This window comes from Helicoverpa armigera, chromosome 30 (assembly GCF_030705265.1).
Source record: "Helicoverpa armigera isolate CAAS_96S chromosome 30, ASM3070526v1, whole genome shotgun sequence".
Taxonomy (NCBI): Eukaryota; Metazoa; Arthropoda; class Insecta; order Lepidoptera; family Noctuidae; genus Helicoverpa; species Helicoverpa armigera.
Window position 1 is genome coordinate 662,814 of NC_087149.1, and position 22,261 is coordinate 685,074.

At 36.7% G+C, this 22,261-nt stretch overlaps 2 protein-coding genes and 1 long non-coding RNA gene across 4 annotated transcripts in view; all 3 read left to right on the forward strand.

The window, feature by feature from the left end:
* LOC126056169 (uncharacterized) overlaps positions 1 to 16,465 on the forward strand; it is a 32,848-nt gene extending 16,383 nt beyond the window's left edge. The window contains exons 2-4 of one of the 2 annotated variants that reach the window (XM_049848252.2): positions 5,044 to 5,103; positions 14,786 to 14,955; positions 15,322 to 16,465. In XM_049848252.2, the coding sequence (XP_049704209.2) occupies positions 5,044 to 5,103; positions 14,786 to 14,955; positions 15,322 to 15,873 (782 nt within the window). In that variant the 3' untranslated portion in view covers positions 15,874 to 16,465. The remainder of the gene's footprint in view (positions 1 to 5,043; positions 5,104 to 14,785; positions 14,956 to 15,321) is intronic. The other variant, XM_049848253.2, reaches the window with a different exon arrangement.
* Positions 6,879 to 12,643, forward strand: LOC110381920 (uncharacterized). Its single transcript, XM_021342355.3, has 6 exons — positions 6,879 to 6,989; positions 7,895 to 8,083; positions 8,535 to 8,738; positions 9,280 to 9,457; positions 11,656 to 11,739; positions 12,083 to 12,643. The coding sequence occupies exons 1-6, from the start codon at positions 6,976 to 6,978 to the stop codon at positions 12,593 to 12,595; spliced, it is 1,182 nt and encodes a 393-aa protein (XP_021198030.3). The 5' UTR covers positions 6,879 to 6,975; the 3' UTR covers positions 12,596 to 12,643.
* LOC126054333 (uncharacterized) lies at positions 12,830 to 13,918 on the forward strand. The gene is made up of 2 exons (XR_010278007.1): positions 12,830 to 13,036; positions 13,376 to 13,918. It is a non-coding gene; the product is annotated as an uncharacterized LOC126054333 (long non-coding RNA).
* Positions 16,466 to 22,261: the final 5,796 nt, after the last annotated feature.

The window sequence follows — 22,261 nt, forward strand, 5'->3', positions numbered from 1 at the left end:
GTAGCTGAGTACCAGTGCTTTACATGGAGCGACTGCCCTATCTGACCTCCTCAACCCAGTTACCTTGGGCAACCCGATACCCCTTGGTTAGACTTATACTTAGGAAGAAGTACCGAATGTTTTGTCCAGTTGACAGCTGTCAGTTTTCAAGGGTTGATAGAATTTTTGTACCGTTTTGAAAATGTGAAAAAGTCCAGAGATTAGTGCATGAAATATCGTCTGTTTGATGGCCCTAATCTCTGATTTTTCTTTCTCTCAACATTGAACCTTCACCTTCAGTCACAAAAATAAAAGAAAACATTAATACAGTGTGTCCTCGACATATTTGACAGTCCCTCAGAGCGTGGACTGTAATCATTTCACATCAATGCATAACAAAATTAAAATCTTCGTTGTGACTCAACGGTTTAGCGTGAAATAAACAAGTTAATTATAGAATATTAAAGCTTGAGAGTTACAAATAAGAGCTTTCGACGGAAATAGCTCCCTGTTACGTGGGCCGACGCCAATGAAGTTGTTTTTCAGTTTTAAGCATAATTTCATGCCAAAACTTTGTAAAAAAAACCGATACTGAGATTACTGATGTGGTTATTTTCCCATCCCTACGTCAAGCGATTGCCAAAATTAAAAAAAAAAACCGATACTGTGATTACTGTTATAGGTATTTAGAGTTGTTGTTCTGGTAGTTATTTTACGGTTTTTCTGTTGTTTTTAAGTCGGTCTTTATGGTATGAAAAATTGTATTCCGTTTTAGTGTCTTGTCCGAATATAGAAGTTAGTTCGTGTATCGTTTCGTTTTAAACCCTAATCATCAGATCATCGAGTTAAACGAAAAAAAAAATATTTCTTCGACCCTAAATAATCTAAGAGTAGGATGACGATATTTTCCAAAAAAATATATAAATACTGACCTACTTAATATATGAATAGGTCAGTTTTTAAGAATGTTACTCAGCAGGAATAAGAGAAAAGAACCCAGATATGTAGCATACGTAACAACAATAATATTGCAATATTTATTAGTATGTCTTCACTAGACCACGGGACTACAGAGTCCCGGATTTTTGGAAGATGAACGTAGGGCCGAAGCCAGTACGCTGAAACCCTTTTGAGATAACTTATATTAAATGGTGACACAACATTTGTTGTTGTTTGTAAAGGATATTCATTTATATTTATAATTTTCCTCCTACTCGAAGCCCTTTAACCAAATGATTTACACCGTCCTTATCAAGTCCGTTGTACCACAATAACCAATTAAACCGCCATCAAACGCAATTAATTTAAATTGTTCAACAACAAGTGAGTTGCAACAAAACGTCACTTCGGACGCCATCTTTAAAACCATTGACATATAACCTCAATTCTTTTCACTTTGATTATCCACCTTACCTCTAAGAAATAAAGTTGAAATTGCATTGGTCTATGCGTTTGATATCTACAGTCATGGTAAGATCGCCCTTGCATAACTTCTTCAATTTTCACCCTTATCTCTTGTAGCTACAGTTCAAAATGTTTTGCCCAGTGTATGCGTTTGATATCTACAGTCATGGCAAGAACACCCTTGCATAGTTTCTTTAATTATCAACCTAAATATCTCTTGTAGTTACAGTTCAAAATGCCTTGCCTAGTGTATGCGTTTAGTATCTACCTCCATGGGAAGAATGCCCTTGCATAGGTTATTGACTTCAAGCTAGATGTGTCCTCGGTACTGTGAGCTTGGCAATGTTCCAAGTGCTAGATTATTTGTTGCTGTATTCATGAGATTATCCCCGCAAAAGGGGTTTGCAGAAGTGTAAGTAGTTTTAACACAATAACAGATGTTTAGACTTATATGTTACTAGCCGTTTTCCCGCGGTTTCACCCGCGTCCCATGGGAGTTACTGCCCGCACCGGGATAAAATATAGCCTATGTTACTCGCAGATAATATAGCTTTCTAATGGTGAAAGAATTTTAAAAAACGGTCCAGGCGTTTTTGAGCCTATTCATTACAACCAAACAAACAAACAAAGTTTTCGTCTTTATAATATTAGTATAGAGATTAACTGTAGGTCCCGACTGTCAATAAACATCCTTGACAGTCTTTACGGATAGTCAGAAGCCACTAAATCTGACATCAGTCTTACCAAGGGGTATTGGGTTGCCCGGTTAACTGAGTTGAGGAGCTCATATTGGCAGTCGCTCTATGTGGCACACTGGTACTAAGCTGCAACTGCAAGTCGACACCAACACAGTTACGAAAACGATATCTTCACTTTTTCAGTTTTCTAAGTTGGAAGAAGTGTCTAACTCACTAAGCCTTATGGGAGCGATAATTCAAAACCTTGAATTCATTACCATTCTAAAAGAGTCATCCAAAAAAACTACCTACTTACATTTCAATCTATCTACAAACCAAATCTCATTTAAAACGGCTCAGCCATTCATGAAGGCCAAAATAATTATAAAAAAGACAGATGGATGATAAGTCTTTCATGACTAACGAACCTTCCCAATATTCTACATCTCTAGTTAAGGATTATTTTATAACTGCCCAAGTACCTAACCACAGTCAATTCATCTCTTCTTAATACCTAACAAAAAGGTGTATTGATAAATCCGCATGACTCAAAGATCAAACATTTTGGCACTTCACTACCCCATGGCGAGAAAGTTAAAAATAATCACCAGAATATCATACGATTTCGCGTCACCGGTGCGTGACGTGTGTCAACTGTCAACGTCACAATGACAGTTATTTCGTAACAACAAGACGTCATATCCCACGCCTTTCTCAATTATGTTGGGGTCGGCTTCCAGTCTAACCGGATGCAGCTGAGTACCAGTGTGCCGCAAGGAGCGACTGCCTATGTGAACTCCTCAGCCCAGTTACCCGGTCAACCCATTGGTTAGACTGGTGTCAGACTTACTGGCTGACTACCCGTAACGACTTGCAAGGATGTTCAATGACTGCCGGAACATAAAGTTTACCGTGCCATCCGAAACACAGTCATTGGTGTCCAAGACATACTTAGAAAGTAGATACAAACTTAGAAAAGTTGCATTGGTACTTGCCTGAGCTGGAATAGAACTCACACTCATACTTGAGAGGTTGGTTCTTTACCCACTAGGCCACCACGACGGCATAATGACAGGTATTTCGTAATAACAAGACGTCAAGAACAATACTGAGTTTAATCATAGTTAATGTTTGTAGCGGTTAGCTTTCCAATTCACAAACAATGGGTTACCCTTTGCTATTGCTATGCACAGCACCGCACATCTATACCTATCAAAATCAAAAACCATTTATTCAAACTTGGCTGCATAACAACACTATTTGAACGTCGAAAGTTTACAAAAGACAGCCCCTCAAAACGCCCACCCTTCACCACTTCCTATGTATTGTTGCTGGGAAGAAGAAGTGGCACAACCAAATATATGGACCTCACCGATTTATCGAGCCTTACAAAACACCGAGAAACTCGTCATAAACTCATGATCACATATCTAACATGGTTACCTTTTTGCCTACGTCCTAAATTCATTATCATCCTACCCTTATCCTAATTTTATTTGTGGTCGACGCAGCATGTTTTTATCTTCCATACTCTAAATACTCTTCTATCGACGTCCTTATAATTATAAACGGTATAATTCTCTGAATTCACCTACCCAACACATTAAAATAACAAAAAACCCAAAAATACAATCAAATCTAGCACAAGAAACACTTACAAAAAACTTTCTTAAAAAACCAGGTCATCATAAATAGTAGATCATAGAGAGAGACGTACCAACTCGTTACGAAACCGTAAAACCGATTACGATGACGTAATGAGCACGTCACTATATCGTTCCGCGAAACTCGTGTGATGACAAGTGACGTTTGATGTCAATACGTCAATATTGGAATAGGTATTTCCCGCGCAATTGTATATATGTCATCTATATGCATACTAATATAATAAAGAGGAAATATTTGTTTGATTCTAGGCTCTGATAGTACTGAATCGATTTGAAAATTCTTTCACTGTTGGAAAGCTACACTCTTCCCGAGTAACATAGGCTATATTTTATCCCGGTACGGGCAGTAGTTCCCACGGGACGCGGGTGAAACCGCGTGAAAACCCCTAGTTTGGAAATAAATACTTTTTAAGGTTTTTCCATGTATTAAATATTTGTTTTATGTAGGTCTTTAATAGCACGTTTGGTTTATAAGCTAAAACCTCGTTAGTTTCACAAGGTTAAGCTTTGTTTACGAAGGTCTATCCATTGATGGGTGATCTTAGATATTTTGTTAGGCCAAATTCACTGACAACATAAACGACTATGTTTTTAACATCTAACCAACCAATTTTCTTTAATTAAATATCAACGCTCTTATTCCAGCGATTAAAATGAAAGGTACTCAGACAGTGTAGACTAGTGTTGACCCTGAAAATAACTTAAGCTACTTTTTATTAGGGTGAAGGAAGTAGCTCCCTCGGAACGTATGGAACGGCTGACAGTTACTTGCCCTTGTAATAAGAACAAATAATTTCTTCACATATAAAGCGAATGGTCTAAAAATAGTAAGTAAAGGCTAGTATTTTCCTCTTAGCTGTGATTGTGACCCTGAATATATCGGTTTCTTAATATTTATGAAGGGCGTACTCGAAGGTATTTGTTGAGCTGCGGGATTGTTCGCGCGAGTTACCGCGGCGCTAGTACATAAAGGGCTTAAGAAGGAACATGGTGGCTTTAGTCACTAATCTCAGGAATTGCGGGACCCAGGACATCAATAACTCATAAATTAATGAAAAACAAAATTAAAAATCATTTATTCAAAAGTAGGCTGAAAAAGCAGCATTTTTCAAACGTCAGGATTCCATGAGACCGCCCCAAAAACGCCCACCCTTCACCACTTCCTATGTGTTATTGCTGGGAAGAAGAAGTGGCGCAACAAACTCCCCAGCAACACATGTCTTTTTTATTAAAAAAAAAAGTAATGATTACAATTTCAATACAAATCATTCCTGTTTGTATCAAGGAATTAAGGCTCATTATTATTCTTTATCCAGATGGGTGGAGTAATTCAAACCGGACGGGGCCGAAGCCGCTGGGAGCTGGTCTTTACACTGGTACATATTATACTTAATCCATGATTCTCCCTTGAAATCCTTGTTTCGTCTCCCGAGCCTTCTCCCAACTATTTTGGGGTCGGCTTCCAGACTAATCGGATGCGGCTGAGTACCAGTGTACCACAAGTAGCGACGGCCTATCTGACCTCTTCAGCCCAGTTTCCCGGGCAACCCTATACCCCTTGGTTCGACTAGTGTCAGACCTACTGGCTTCTGACTACCCAAGTAACGACTGCCAAGGATGTTCAAAGACAGCCGAATTATCTGAACTACTAGACCCATTTTAATTCTTACAGTGTAGTAACTAATACCTACTCCTTAATATAATATTAATTATTCTTAGTTCTACCCATAGACAATTTATTCAGAAGGGCTACCTACTTGTACGGGAACCTAGTTCCCACAGGATCCGAGTAAAATCCCTCGCTGGCGAAAGTTAGTTTTATTTTTTTACTCTTTGGCGAAAGTCTTTTGTATTTTTAAGCATTTTTGAGTCTAGTCTAGATAAATGGAATTTTCTAGAACAGGTTCAGTTGTTTACTCCGTTCAAACCAGTTTTCAAGGTTAAAATGCCATTGCGAATATTTAATAGCACTATAAACTGTAGTATTTGTTTTTGGATTCATTTCAACTTTGATACTACTATTATTTACCTACTATTTTATAGTTTTATTGTTTAGCTTTTAAATAAATCTATACTCATATACCTAATAAAGAGCAAAAACGTTTTTGTTTGTTTGTACCCTAAGGTTTCGAGACTAGTGAAGCGATTTGAGAAATTCTTTCAGTATTAGAAAGCTACACTCTTCCCGAGTAACATAGGCTATATTTTATCCCGGCACGAGCAATAGACGGAAACGGAACGTGAGTGAAACCGCGGGAAAACGGCTAATTTTAACTAATTAGACAGCATTGGTCCTTTCTCGTCAAATAAAGCCACTCTGAAGTCAGGCATTTGACGGATCGCGCGTGCAGTCTGACATTTGATTATCCTGAAGTCACTACTTATTCCCAATAAAAAAGCGCCCAGGCCGAATTTCGACCACGGTGGCTGTTCTCTCTAAGGAGATCAGCCAGCTGCCAGGACTTCATGATAATCCACAAGCATTTGCTTGGACTGCGGTGCACTCTTTATTCCTTCACTCTCATAGCGCGATGTGACGACAATCCGATATCAGCGGAGAGAGATCACGAGTAGGACCGATATTAACATATTCTCCAATGCACGTGTGTAGCAATCACTGACTTACAGACTCCGGGCTACTTTGTGAAAGTTTCTAAAACCCAAAAAGCGATTTCGGCCCGACCCGGGAATCGAACCCGAGACCTCGTGCGTGCACAGGCAGAGGTATCATAGCGATATTCATGAATGCGTCTGATATCAGTGTGCATGTGAATGAAATATTATACCAATTTGGTAGAATTAAGGTTGGTTATGTATGAAGAATCAAATAAAATTGTAACGTAATAATAACGTAATGTAAACGTGTTGTTTAAAACTTGCATTTTTCAATTAAAAAAACAAAAATTGCTATTTTAATTACAGATTCTCAAGTACGTTTTTTTTTTTGTTAATAACGTCGAAATTCTACGACCGAACTACTACTTGAGTATATTTATAAAAAAATCTTGTACTTACACAGAAACAAAACCCTCAAGAAAAATTATTACACCTTTGAGATAAACGAGGTACGGCATTCCTATTTTTTTTTTAACTCGATAAACATCTAATACACACATTTTAATTAAAAACTCACCATATGTAAACGTGAAACAAAAATCATTCATCACCAAAACTATAGACTATAGTAGTATTTCCGAATACGTGCACTGGCAACACCGAGATTTGACATAACAAGAGGCGACTGCGATATGGAACGAGAACGGTGAGTGCTTAAATATTTATTATTGATATTATTCCAAAGAACTGTTCCGAATAAATATTATTCCGTATAAACATTATAGCTATAGGAACGATGTACGCTTGAAGCTTGGCATTGTTGTCGCCGTGTAACATTCCGAATCACTTAGGTTATTTTATTCATTTCGCGTTCCGAGTAGTTCCGACGGACATATTTAACATTAAATGTTAAAGTATCGTATGTATTATATGTTTAGGTACGTGAATATGTTATTTCAGATCAAGTTTAGTTACTTATTTCAATATTATGAAGGCGAAAGAGTTTGTTATAGTAATTGAAATTATATGTGGATGTGAGAATGGAAATAACCATAGATATATTGTAGTTGATAGATAGACAGTAAAATTAACTGAATCGGTCCTAAGCTACTATCTATAGGTACCTGTTAATTATTATAAAGAGGAAATAATCATATTTTTGTTTGTGCATAAGCTCCAAAAAGTACTGAGTCAACTTTAAAAAATATTTTACTGTTGAAAAGTTACTCTCTTCCCGATTAACTAGGCTATATTTTATCCCGGTACGGGCATTTCTTCCAACGGGACGCGAGTGAAACCGCGGGAAAACAGCTAGTCTCTAACACGTCGGTTTTATAATATTAATAAACACAGATGAGTAAGTAAGTAACTAGAAAATAAGTAACAGTAGTCAGGGGTTTTTAACAGTAAAAAAAATGGTTCTCAGTTTGACTCTATGTGCGCAATTACCTCACGATTGACTTAACCGAGTTTGATGCGGTTTTCAGAATAGTATTTTTCAGACTTAGAAGAAGGTTTAAGGGTTTATTATTGAAGTTGTTTTTTGTATTACTGAACAATTTTTCTTCCTCTTCTCTCAAGAAGCCTATATTGACTCAAAATATTTTTCAGGACATCAAAAATATGGCGGATTTTCACTCGCCGAGACAATTCTGTAGCTACCTGCAATCTTTGCAACCAGGACTACTCTTACCGAACTACTATGAGCAATTTGGCTAAGCATTTCCGCACTAAACATAGTGATGTGGAACTGATACAAACTAAACGGTATCTGAGTAACAGTGATAGTGACGGGGAACCGTGAGTAGCTTTGTAGCTATTTTAATATTTTTTGTGGAGAACGAATTTACCAAGAAGACTACTGAGAAGGGTTGTGTTTTTGAAAGTCACTAGCGCCGCGTCTATAGGATTTGAGGAGACTTGTGGCTCAAATCTCTAGACATTTTTTTTATCAAGGAACTTTTAAATATTTTCGCTACGCTCTGTGAAGGGTGACAAAAAAATCAGGTTCAAAAGTAGCTCAACAAATCTAAAACAACGCTTAATCATCTATTATTTTCTTTTTTGAAGTTTAGGATTTTGAGTAAATATTTGTTTACTTAATTTAACTTTATGTTGTTAAGCATTTGTAAAATTTTGATTTGCTCAGCTACTTACCGTATGAGCTTGTGTGCAGCCCGTATGCGTACTTGAACTGCATGCGCATAGAAAACACTCGTTACACTTGACCTAACCAGCTTCCCTATTACAGAGAAAAACCCTTCACAAAGAAGAAGAAATCCACTTGGAACTACTACGAGGTTCTAGACTCAGATAAATTCGAGGCGACTTGCAAGCTCTGCAGTGCTGACATCCATTATGACTCCGTGTCGGATCTGGCGAAGCATATCCGCGAGGAACATGGAGAAGAACCCTCGGACAGTGATGATGATTATGAGCCGGTTCAGGAGGGCAGGTAAGGCTGTTTCAATACTTGGTTCAGGAAGGTTTTTAAACTTTTGCGATTTACACGTCATCATCCTCCGAGCCTTTTTCCCAAACTATGTTGGGGTCGGCTTCCAGTCTAACCGGATTACACGATGCGATTATGCGATTTACACGTAAAGGAACGATTTTATTTTCCCGATATTTAGGCCTAATTTTACCGACCGTGGTCAGGGGTGGGTGGTGGAGTCCAGTGAAAACGATATCATACCTTTATGTGTGTAAAGCAATTATAAAACTTTTCACGTTTAAGTCCCGGTTATGTATAAATGCTGAGACTTCAAGACTCTTTGAAAGATTACATCTCTGATTTTATTGATTTGATAGAGCCTTGTTTTGGTAAAAAAAAAAGAGTGATTGAGATGCAGTCAAACGTGCAAACGCACCGAGCGTAATATTAGTAGGTAGATTTCGGTTTCCTGTAAAAAATCTGTTTCGATTATCTGCCTAGTCTTTTCCCGGATGCAGCTGAGTACCAAATTACGTGTTCAGTAAACGTATTTCTTTTGTAGGTCTAAAAGAATGGTTTCCAAGAACTGGGAATACTTCAAGATCCTGGACCCTCAGATGAAGATAGCGAGATGTATGTTATGCAGGACCAAGCTGTCTTACGCTGCTACTGTGTCGAACCTCAAGAGGCATTTGTTTAGAAAACATAAAGACGTGGTTACAGTCGGCGAAACTGAGGATGTAAGTAAATAACATACTATATAGTCATCGGCACGAATCTTGAGCTCTGACCTACATCTGCGCAGAAGTGATTTATTAGCAAAGAACCAATCCCGAGTGACGGCTATGACGCGATGCACTGCGGGCCAATCACCGCTTTAGCCCGCCCCCGCGCCTCACTTCATACCACAAAAGGGACCCAATAAATTACTTCTGCGCAGATGTAGGTCAGAGCTCAAGATTCGTGCCGATAACTACACTCTTTTGCAAAAAAAACGGGCACCTATGCGAAATCTTAGTTTTACGGACTTTACGTGTATTTAAAAGGGTTTTAATGATTGGAGTATGTTTCTAGCATCAAAAGAGTTAGCCGAGCATGCGTGAGAGTGTATTCTAAATTTGAATTTTGTACAATTGCTAAGAAATTGGTTAAACCTTGTTTTGGACTAATTGCTGGCAGAAAGTTCGTCGGTGTTTTGAAAAGTTTTTGAAGTGATTTTCAGGAAAATGATAATGCAGTTTTAATTAATGATTAATGTACTTTTTTGTTAGATCAAAACATTTTAGAACAACTATGCGTATTGGATAAAATTTTCACCTCCTGTAAATGGGCTATACTGATGATTGATGGCAATGTTAAGAGATTCGGTATTTTAGTGTAAAGCGTTCTATTGTTTAGATATTGTACCCACGTGTTTTAAAATATCGATTTTTCATAAATAAACACTATTTAGAAGAGTATCAGTACTTTGAGCTGCGACAAAACCAATTTAAAGTAAGCAGTGCCCATCACAACTCGCCTCCTATCGGACTTTGACATTTTTAAAAGACTTGAAATTCTACAAAATACGGAAAATAGCGCATAGACTGTGAGCACGAGGTCTTAAGGTCTCGTAATCACTGATTTTTAAACAACCTCGTCTCTTGGGAAACTCCGTAGACCTCTGAAGATCTATGAGTCTGAGCGTTCAAATAGCGTGTTTTCATCCCACGGACATTTTATTAAATAAACTTGCTTACAATGAGATTTTCTGGCATCTGCAGCACTTTCGTGCTTAAATCATAACAATAATTGGCTATCTTCTCATTTCTTAAGAAAAATACGCTTGGCCAATAATTTTGAATTCTTGACTCCCTTTCAGCTAAATCGTCGTTTAGTAACCCGATACCTATGGAGTTATCGAGAGCTTCAATGAGGCAATAATTTGACTTTTTAGATAACTTTAACCCTCCTCATCATTTTTCATGTGGTTAATTTTAACATTTATCACAAAGTTTGGTATTTTTTAAATGTCAAAGTCCGATAGGAGACGGGTTGTGATCGGCACTGCTTACTTTAAATTGGTTTTTGTCGCAGCCAAAGGTACTGATACTCTTCTAAATAGTGTTTTTTTATGAAAAAGCGATATTTTAAAACACGTGGGTACAATATCTAAACAATAGAACGCTTTACACTAAAATACCGAATCTCTTAACATTGCCATCAATCATCAGTATAGCCCATTTACAGGAGGTGAAAATTTTATCCAATACGCATAGTTTTTCTAAAATGTTTTGATCTAACAAAAAAGTACATTAATCATTAATTAAAACTGCAGTATCATTTTCCTGAAAATCACTTCAAAAACTTTTCAAAACACCGACGAACTTTCTGCCAGCAATTAGTCCAAAACAAGGTTTAACCAATTTCTTAGCAATTGTACAAAATTCAAATTTAGAATACACTCTCACGCATGCTCGGCTAACTCTTTTGATGCTAGAAACATACTACAGTCATTAAAACCCTTTGAAATACAGTAAAACTAAGATTTCGCATAGGTGCCCGTTTTTTTTGCAAAAGAGTTTATATACCTATCTTTAGCTCTCGTTGTTCTATCGATACTTTTCTCTATGGATGTCAGAGGAGCGACTGCCTGTCTAACCTCCTCAACTCAATACTCCTTGGTAAGAGTAGTTGTCAGAATTTCTGGCTTCTGACTACCCGTAACGACTGCCTAATGTATAAATGACAGCCGGGATCCACCAATTGAACGTGCCTTTTGGAGCACTTCGAATATTGGCCTTAAATGTACACCACTCTGTACTTAAACGTTTAAATCTGATTTATGATGATTTTAGCAGCTTTTATAAGTCTTGATCACAGAGTACAAAAAGATTTTCATCTCTGTGGCTTCCTTCACCTTCACTGACAAGCTTTTTATGTATATTTTTTGTTTCAGACCAAAAAGTTGATAATATCTTCGAATGGGCAACTGTTTGAATTAGACACAGATTCGAGCAAGATACAGATAGATGCTGATGATGTAAGTTTGAAGTTCAAGTGTTTTTTAATGTTCTTTTAACATAAAAAGTGGTCCTAACGTCTTTGTTATATTTATTTGCACTTTTTAACTAGTAAAAAAATGTACTTATTACTTATACCAAAAGAAAATGAGGTCTTTCATTATTTTTAACCGACTTCAAAATAAATAAAATAAATAAATAAAAAATGGAAGGTTCTCACTTCGACCTCTATGTATGTATCTTTTTGCACGTTTGTCTCAAGTTTAGCTTAGTTTTCAGCATAATGTTAGATTTAGGAGAAGGTCTTAGGTAAGTCATAAAGATTGGTTTAATTTTTCAGTAAAAAAGTTGTTTATTCCACAGAAAGAACCTTTGGAAATGGACACAATATACTTAGAAGATTTAGACGACTCATTAGACCAGATTCCACCACCAAGACGAATATCAAGCAATTCACCGAAAAAGAAACCAACCGTTCCACAAAAACGGAACTTCGCAAGTATCGCAAAAGAACCAGTGAATATCAGAAATACCTATTCCGAAAAAGAACTGCCTAGACTACAACACTCGAGCGACAAAATGGCGACTCTAGACTATTTTGGCCACTATGTCGTATCTTTATTAAAAGAATTACCTAAGTCTGTGTCCGATCATTTACAACAAGAAATTATTAAACAGATTTTGACCAGTAAAATGGCTTTGGAATCTCAAGGGCCGGCTAATTATAAAATAACTGTCAGTCAGGATAATATTAGTAAAGATTATACTAATATTCGGGAGGAACCGGCTACTATTGAAACGATACAGGCGACTGAAACGGCTGAAATAGTTTTAAATGATGGGCTGAAAGAATTGCCGGTTTTACATGAAGAGTAATTTTTAATTTGTGTTTTAATTTTAAATAAATATTTTTGAAAATATTAATGTTTGTTTTATTTTTTATACTGTAGGTACCCTATTCACGGAACCGTGAGCCAAATGGTAACAAACCATAAAAAGGGTTCTTTATAAGTCACGATTGAGGCCGTGAACATAATATTTTATAAAAATAACTACGGAAGTAATACACTGAAAACATTAGAAATTATATTTTAGAACGATGTCTGTATAGGGTAGGGTGGTAGCCAATGAACCGCGTGTACACTATGAACCATAATACCTACCGGCCATACCTAACGTTGCTAGCTCGCGCAAAAATTATGTCGAGACTCCCTTGCCACGTCAAGAAGTTTGGTCTATTCGCCGTGGGTCTGTCGCGATATACTCACCTGTGAGCCGCGTCTTAGTCTTCTACTCAAGCAAAAACGACAAAAAATGGTGAGTTTCTTTTTGTTGTTACTTTAATAATCTAACTCTTACTTAACTATGTGTGAATTGTATGTGTAATGTAGATCATTAGGCTTATCTGAGACTATTTTTTGGAATTAATTCTCAACGTTTTTTGTATAAAACATGACCTAACATTTCCTAAGAGGGGGTGGGTACGCTGTGAGCCATTTATACTGGGTAAGCAATGAACCACGGTTCATTGTGTATTGTGTACCACATCTTAGTGCTTTGTATGATATATGAACAGGTGGGAAGTATTATCAGACAGACAGTTAACAGTGTTAATGTGAATACCTATAATTAATTACCATTGTTCGTCTATTTCAGCATGGGGCGAAACACGGTAGGGAGGAAAGCACGTAAAAAAGGGTATCACACCGCGGAAGCTACACAAAGAGGTATTGAAAAAACACTTGTCGGGATTAAGCATTCTAAAAGCAGCAAAAACTGCAACCTTCTCTATCCAGTATTGCGACAGACGAAGTGTTTGTGCGGAGATATGTCACAAACAAAGTACCTACAGGAACAATCCGTCTTGTAGATTAGAGCCCCATTATGATGCAAGTAAATTTCTTACTGCCCAACATGAAGACAGCATAAAGAAATGTTGATTGTTACAATTTGTGATTTGGAAAATAAAAAACATAAGTCTGAATGTGATAAAAACACGTCGACTTTATAATGCTAAGAGCATTTTAATTAATATAAATATACAAGTACAAAATGTTTTTTCTTTTTTCCCGGAAAGAGTTTGTGCGTAACTTTTAAGATGTTCATAATTATTGTTAAAAATTAAGTTTTAAGGCTGATTTGTTGGTTCTTAAACGTATGTATAACCCGAAACTTAATAATTATAAAAAGTTATAAATAGTGTATTTATTTTTCTTTAAAACAAACAATTTTGTTTTTTTTATATTACCGTGATTCATAGTGTACCACATGGTTCATTTAGTACCACCCCCCCGGTTCTTTGTGTACCCCTAGGAGTACGCTATGAACCATTTCTCATGTTTTAAAAAAACATGTATAAATTAGGCAACAGCAAATGTTTTCCACTTATTTCAACACAATTTGGCAGCTTATTAAATAACCTATCATTTGAGACAAAAATATTTTCTTAGACTGTAAAAACGAGCGCGCTAGAGATCTCCAAACTTTTGGTGGTTCATTGGCTACCACCCTACCCTAACTTATGTAATCCACGGTCCAAAATTGACGGAACCAGGGGCGCGATTCTACTAATTTCACTTAAGCGACATACAAAACACATCCGATTGAGATCCAATCACGACTCAATAATTACGACTGAAGCGTATGTCCCGCTATTTTTTCTTTTAAATACTTAAAAGTTTTTATCCGTTTCTGTGATTCGATAATGAATCATTTTGTCTGCAAATGATTTACGATTGCAAAATGATTGTACAGCAAACTACCGTATAGACCAAAATCACCAAAATAGCATACCAATCGCACACCAATCAAATGTCAATCGAATACGATTGGTCTTTTATTAGTAGCAGAATGCCCGCTAAGGTTAAAACTGCTATTGCGGTCATATTGCGATTCGATTTCTATTCGATTTTGACATTATTAACTTAGGAGAATCGGGCCCAGGTCTTATATTAATAGCAGAATGCCCGCTAAGGTTAAAACTGCTATTGCGATTCAATTTTGACATTTTTAACTTAGCAGAATCGGGCTCCTGCAAAGAGTCTCATCAGAATTCCTCTTCCTCAGCCGATGAAACGGATGAGCTGTTAATGCTAACCGGCGTATGGAGCTACTTCGAGGCGGAAGACAAGAAGGCGCGTTGTGAACTCTGCGGCACCTCGCTACCTGATGACTACGAGGAGTTGAAGGCGCATCTCGGTGAACACCATCCGGAGACACTGCTGAATATCATGCAGGTTTGTATCAGCAGCCTTTTCACAACTATGTTGGGGTCGGCTTCCAGTCTAACGGGATGCAGCTGAGTACCAGTGTGCCACAAGGAGCGACTGCCTATCTGATATCCTCAACCCAGTTACCCGGGCAACCCTTTGGTTAGACTGGTGTCCGATTTTCTGGCTTCTGACTACCCGTAACAACTGCCAAGGATGTTCAATCACAGCGGTGAATTGTGTGGTTAATTGAAATAAAAATTATAACAAAATAAAGTAAACAAACATCACGATAATAAGTCCTACATGTTTTTGAGCGAAATAAAACGATTTTTAATATTCAAATCTCTAAAAAATATTTTCTCTAACTAATAATATGTATTTTTTGTGCAGAAAAAAGAAAAGCGGGAAAAGGCAGAACGCAGTGATAACGATGACGGCCAAGACCAGGATAACATGACATACACCGAAATAGTTTATCTAGAACAAGACACGTCCGATTCAACAGACAGCATCCCAGAAAAACCGAAACCAAAACCGAAACCATCACCAAAAACCGTCAAAATCAAAACCGTAAAAAGGCGCGAATCCACACTTACCTCCGATGACATCCCTATGAAACGTCAAAAGAACTGTCAAAGTGACGTTGACAATAATGAATTGGATGCGTTCATAAAATACGTTACTTGTCTATTAAAAAAGTTACCAGAAAACGTTTTTTCTGAAGTACAAGGGGAAATTATTAGCTGTATTATGAGAGCTAATTCGCGTATTAGTCAATCTAGTGCTAGTTTAAGTAGTCAATCTGTTAGTTCAAATAAAAATTCAGGGGTTAACAATGCTAATAATTTAGTAACTGTTAGTGAAATAACGCCTGTTAATAATGCCTTGGGACATAACTTTAGTATTGTAGTTGCTCCGAAAGAAACTGATAGTGGTACCTAACTGTCAAACTTTATTGTAAGATTTTTCATCACTGATATTATAAATAAGTTTTTTTTTTATTTTTGTTTGTTTGTAATGGTACTCAAAAACTATTGCGCCGTTTTAAAAAAATCTTTCCATGGAACGCGAGTGAAACCGCGGCAAAACGGCTAGTTTTACAATATAGATACCTATACTCCAATTGAAAACTAAACAATCTTGATAATACTTTTTATTCAGAAATCATTCAAGAAAAAATAAAATGCTTTCAGTTATTGATAGGTACTATGTATTCTGTTTCAATTGAATCATTATTTTAAGCAGTGGTTTATTTGTTTAATATGTATTTGTGTAACATCCTATCAAGAGTGTTTACCTTTAGTTAAGTGCCTATTAAAATGAGTATAGAAACGTACCTACTTAATAGACTAGTACCTACCCATTTTCACCAACAAATACCTAAATTTAGGGATCCCCTAAGAGCACTTAGGGACCACTTAATACGAATTTCGTTTTCACCAAAGTTTATGTGTCCCTTATAACCTTTAAATATTGGGGGTGCCCTTATTCTAAGTGACACTTAGGAAAACGTTAAGAGATTGTTGGTGAAAACGGGCATCCCACCCAAAACAAAAATGTGAAAGACTGCCAAGTTCGATAATATGGGAATGCTTCGCCTATAAAAGAAGTGAGATCTGAATAAGTACCAAGTTCCAAACACATACCTCAGTTAAAAATAGTTACTTTTTAATGATGTTACTTGGCAAGTTTTCATACACCTTGTTATAAACCTACTAAACGCAATGAATCAAGTATTTAATTTTCTATTAAAACTTGCCAAGTAATCATCATTAAAAAGTAACTATTTTTAACTGAGGTATGTGTTTGGAACTTGGTACTTATTCAGATCTCACTTCTTTTATAGGCGAAGCATTCCCATATTATCGAACTTGGCAGTCTTTCACATTTTTGTTTTGGGTGGGATTTCATTTATTTTTGTAAGGTTGTTTATTTTATTTTTTTCTTATGATGAAGTTAGTTAAAGAAATGTCTCATTTATACTATCTTTTAGATTTTTAATATGCACTATGTTTCTTACAAAGAAATGAACTAGATTAACTATGACTAGATTTACCAACTGACTGACATGACATGTTATCATATATTATGTTCGTGGATCAAAGTTACACATTCGTTATTTTCGAAAGTGATTCACACTTGGCCGTTTTCAGATTTTTACTTTACTTTGACTAAATACAAACCTTTGTACCATTCGAAGATATATTATATAAATATAGATTTTAGTTCGTTTTAGTTCCTTAGGGGTATAAATTTACACCGGGTATAAAACACCTTCATTATTTTGAAACCGACTCACACTTGGCCATTTTCAGATTTTTCCCTTTACCTTGACATAAAGACCTACCTCCATGCCAAATTTCAAGTCAATACGACCATTGGAAGTGGTCTAGGTTTTTGATGAGTGAGTCAGTGAATCAGTGAATCAGTCAGTGAGTGTATAGTAAAAATAGCGATTTTCTGACGTCAATATCTCAAGACCTACAATAGGTATATTAATGAAATTTTGTATTTTAGATAAGTGAGGGGGTCTCAACAGATACTAGAAATTTGATATGCGTAAATAAAATAGATTTTGAGTTACAGGGGGGTCGAATTTGGCCCGAAATGGTTCGTGTAATATAACCCACGGCCGGTGTGTCGCCTTTTTTGCTCGAACTTGGCGGACACACTGCCGTGTGTCTAGATAGACTTTTAATATTTTTCCTTTTTTTTATTTAATAGTCGTTTTCCACGGACTAGTAAAAAAAGGTATCTTTTCCACAGAATTTCATGATTTAATTTAGGTAATAAAAGACTAAAATTACGCTTTAAATAAATTATATTTTTGTAAAAGAAACTTGAATTATTATTTCGATACCTCTAACTTTGTTTCTTGAAAGTAAGTTAGGGTTCCGCCCGAAATAATTGAATCCCTTGATTGACACTGTGTAAAAAACGGAATTGTTCGCGCGAGTTACCGCGGCCCTGGTATACAGAGCTTCAGAAGGAACATGGTGGGTTTAGTCATTATTTCCCAAAAGCCCAAAGCTATCAAACTTGACTGTAAAACAGCAGAAATTTACAAAAGACAGCCCCCAAAACGTCCGCCCTTCACCACTTCCTATGTGTTATTGCTGGGAAGAAGAAGTGGCGCAACGAACTCCCCAGCAAACGTAGCATATCGAGTATATCGACGCAGCAGATATAGGTAAGTAACAATTCAGAAATTTCTACATTTGCTACTTCAACGAATTTGTCAAAAACCGTCGTAAATGCAGTTTATTTTTCCCAGATTTAAGTTGAATCTTCATCACAAATATTACTTACTGTACAATAGAACAACATAACCTGCTGGAACCGGTTTTATCTAGTCGCAGCTAGTTTTGAAAGGGGTCGACAGAGGGGTCAGTATTGTCAGCTATTTTTATAAAGCGAGGGGGCATTCAGAGATAGTCGATAAAAAAATATCGTTGCTACTGCATTAATGTATAAAAAAAACGGCCAAAGTTGATGTTGCGAGCTACGAGGGTCCCATAGTTTGAGAACATGCGCAGTTGTCAGATTTCACTGTCATTTTTTAAATTAAACTATCTTCCAAGAAGAGAGTTGCCATCTGGGTTTAATACAACAAAAATAAAAGATTTTGATGGATTTCTGATAATAGTACAGCTTCACAGCGTTAAAATACCTATCTGTACTAATACAAATTAAATAAAAAACTGTTTTTAGGATTCCGTACCCAAAGGGTAAAATGTGACCCTATTATTTTCGCTCCTCTGTCTGTCCGGCCGCCCGTCTGTCACCAGGCTATATCTCATGAACCGTGATAGTTAGAGAGTTGAAATTTTCACAGATGATGTATTTCTGTTGCCGCTATAACAAAACTACCGAAAACTAGAATAAAATAAATATGTTGGCGGGCTCCCATGCAACAAACGTGATTTTTTTACTCGTTTTATAAATAAAGGTACGGAACACTTCGCGCGCGCTCCGTCTTGCACTTGGCCGGTTAAAAATTTAGGTAAATCCTTTGTGTACACATAGCATATTTTGCAACTAACCGATGCGTCTTTGGGTATACTTATTATTGATTCTGTGACTGTCCTCGCAAACTTCACATGTTTAAAATGCAAACTAAATTCGAGTCAAGGTTTCGCTTGTGATTCGAACACAATTTTCGCAAGTCAAATACTGCTAAATTTGACGTTGGGCAATATAACAAGCACATCAAGCTACTCCAGGGCTGCGGGATTGTTCGCGCGAGTTACCGCGGCCCTGGTACATAAAAGGCCTACGACGGAACACGACGGTTTTTAGTCAGTAAGAGTCTGACACTCCCTCACCGCTGCTAACCCACAGCGGGAGGAGTCATTTGATGATTTTTGTCGTCGTTAAAAACTAAAAGAAATGCTACTCCAGTCTGTCTTTTGTCAAGCAACATGGAACCTTATGCTTTGGAGATAAAGTTGAAATTCTATTACAGGAATCTGACTGATTGAAGTAGCTTGGCGTCTGAACTTTGCAAAGGCAACTGACAATTATAAAATTGCTCTTCTTTTTCTAGCTCCTGCCAAATGTTTTTCAATAGTTTTTATGCGGATACAGGAAGAAATTCAACCAGAAACGACGAAAAGTGCAGTCTATACCTACCTCTACTTTTAATACAAATATTATAAGAGAACATTTTTTTGGATTGGGGTCCAAAAAAAATGTTCCGAAACTACTGAACCGATTTGAAAAATTCTTTCACTGTTGGAAAGCTACACTCTTCCCGAGAAACAAAGGCAATATTTTATCCCGGTACGGGCAGTAGTTCCCTCTAGACGCGGGTAAAACCGCAAGAAAACAGCTAGTGTACTGACAATAAAATGATAATGTGTGCAGTGGGTATAAAATTACACATTACATAGCGTCGCTTATCTTCTTATCGTGGTGACATTTCTGATTCTTGACACTAACCTCACGGTAGATAACGTTATGTTAGAAATTACTGCCTGATGTTACTGAATTGAGTTCAAATATCATTTGACATTACACCTATTGATACAAAAATACCTATAGGAGAAGCAGGCCAAAACTGCGGTGGTTGAGTGTCGTAAAGAAAGACATGAAAATCTATCATGCCCTGGATAGAGCGAAGTGGAAGAAGATACGGAAAGCGGACCCTTTCACAAGACGGGAAAAACGCTAAGAAGAAGAAGAAGACCTATTGATATAAAGTCTGTCGATATGGTTAGAAAGAATGTTACTTGTGAGATGACGGCAGATAGAAGAGTATGGAAGAAGAAAACATGCTGCGCCGACTACAAATAAAACTGGTATAAGGACAGGAGTGACGAGGATGATGATGATTATGAAGAGGTACAATGTCTAAACTTTCAAAGCACCGGCATCTCATGTACGCGAGTACGAGAAATACGGGTCAGGCGAGTACTGTAGACTGCACATCAGTGGTAACTGTCATGCACCTTAACTCAATAGTAATAAGTACGATTTTTCTATTAACTGTTACCACTGACCTGAAGTTGACTGTACCTACTATGTGTTGCTTGGAAACTGGAATTCAAAGTGCGATTTGGAAAATTACTTCTGTCTACAATGATAAGGCTGATGATGAACCCCATAACTAGATAAATAATTACCAAAATAGCTGATTTATTATGCAATGTACTTACGCTTAAATAGCGTATTTTTTGAAAACTCCAATTATTTTAATTCTTATGTTCAATTGGAACGAATAGTAACTAAAATTGAGTAAGGCCCGTGTTTTTACTTCCTGTGTGATAAAATCATACAATGGGAATTTTGTCTAATTAAATTACCCATACATAGTAATAATCATGAATAAAAACCTCGTATTAGGAATTTTCCTATATCATTCTATTTTTAGGGGAAGGATAAAAAATATCATTGACATGATTTTACCAAATGTGAAATACATTTCTTCACCTATGTAACTAAGGTCTCTCTTTGTCGTTCACCAATACCACAAATTACAGAATACTAATGTTATAGAATAAAATTTATACTTAAATCTAGAATAAATAGAGGGTTCCCCAGAAACTCGTAGTTCTATACGTAGCTGGTATATTTTAAAGGACTCCCGTACAAAAAAAAAAAAAAAACAGAAATAATGATACGGAACCCTTCGCAAGAATCCGGATCACACTTGGCCAGTTTAGTTTTTCAAAAGTTAGGTCCGGTTAGTACAAAAGTTAATATCGTCAGTCACTATTGTTTATAGTAATAAAAGTAAAACATACTATTTACAAGAAAAAAATAATGAACGTGCGTCATTCGAATCATAAAAATAATCATATTATTATCAAGTTTTTTTGATACAAACTGGTTTGAAAAATCGCATGTCATTTCATCACGCGATTACTAATGAAAAAAAGTTGTGGTGGCCTAGTGGGTAAAGAACCAACCTCTCGAGTCGAACCACCATCCAGGTCAGGCAAGTACCAATGTCGATAACGACAACAGTCAGTTACAACCTTTTTATCGTCCCACTGCTGGGCTGCGGCCTCCTCTCACACGGAGAAGGATTGAGCATTAATCACCACGCTTGCTCAATGCGGGTTGGTGATTTCAGACTATATAGACCAGGTTTCCTCAAGATGTTTTCCTTCACCTTTTTATCAGCCATTGGTGTTGCAGATATACTTAGAAAGTACATAAAAACGTAGAAACGTTGCATTGGTACTCGAGAGGTTGGTTCTTTTCCCACTAGGCCACCACGACGTCTAAGCAAATGAATATGACCACGTACTTAATTTACCTACTTTTGACCTAGTCAACAACCCAATTTATATGAAGGCTAGTGTCAAAATTCTATATCCAATCCTAAAACAACGATAGATTGATTATCCAAATCCGTGGTAAATATAAATGGCTGCCGCTATAAATGGTATGGTCAATGACCACGTGCTCGCTACTTAAAAACACGTGGTCAGAAATTATCTTATTTACATGTATTAGGTATTGCAAATTTTTTTCTTTTATTATTTCGTATTTTTTTCATTTTGTTTGTATCCTGTTAGGTATCTACTTTTTTGATATTTATTTTATTGTTTTAAATAACTTAATAGACCTAACCTAAAAAAACAGTAAGTGCGAGTTTCGTGCATTAAGGATTCCTTATAATTTTATTTATAAAGTGTTAAAAAATCATGTATGTTGTATGGTAGACCCCCGTAAAGAATTATGTATGTTTTTATAAGAATAGGGATCCCTTACCCTTCGAGTACGGAACCCTAAAAAGAGCACAGATTTAAAACAAGTTAATTTTGGACGATCGAATTAGCAAAAATAAAAAGGCTTTTTCGTTTAGGTACCTAGTTACCAT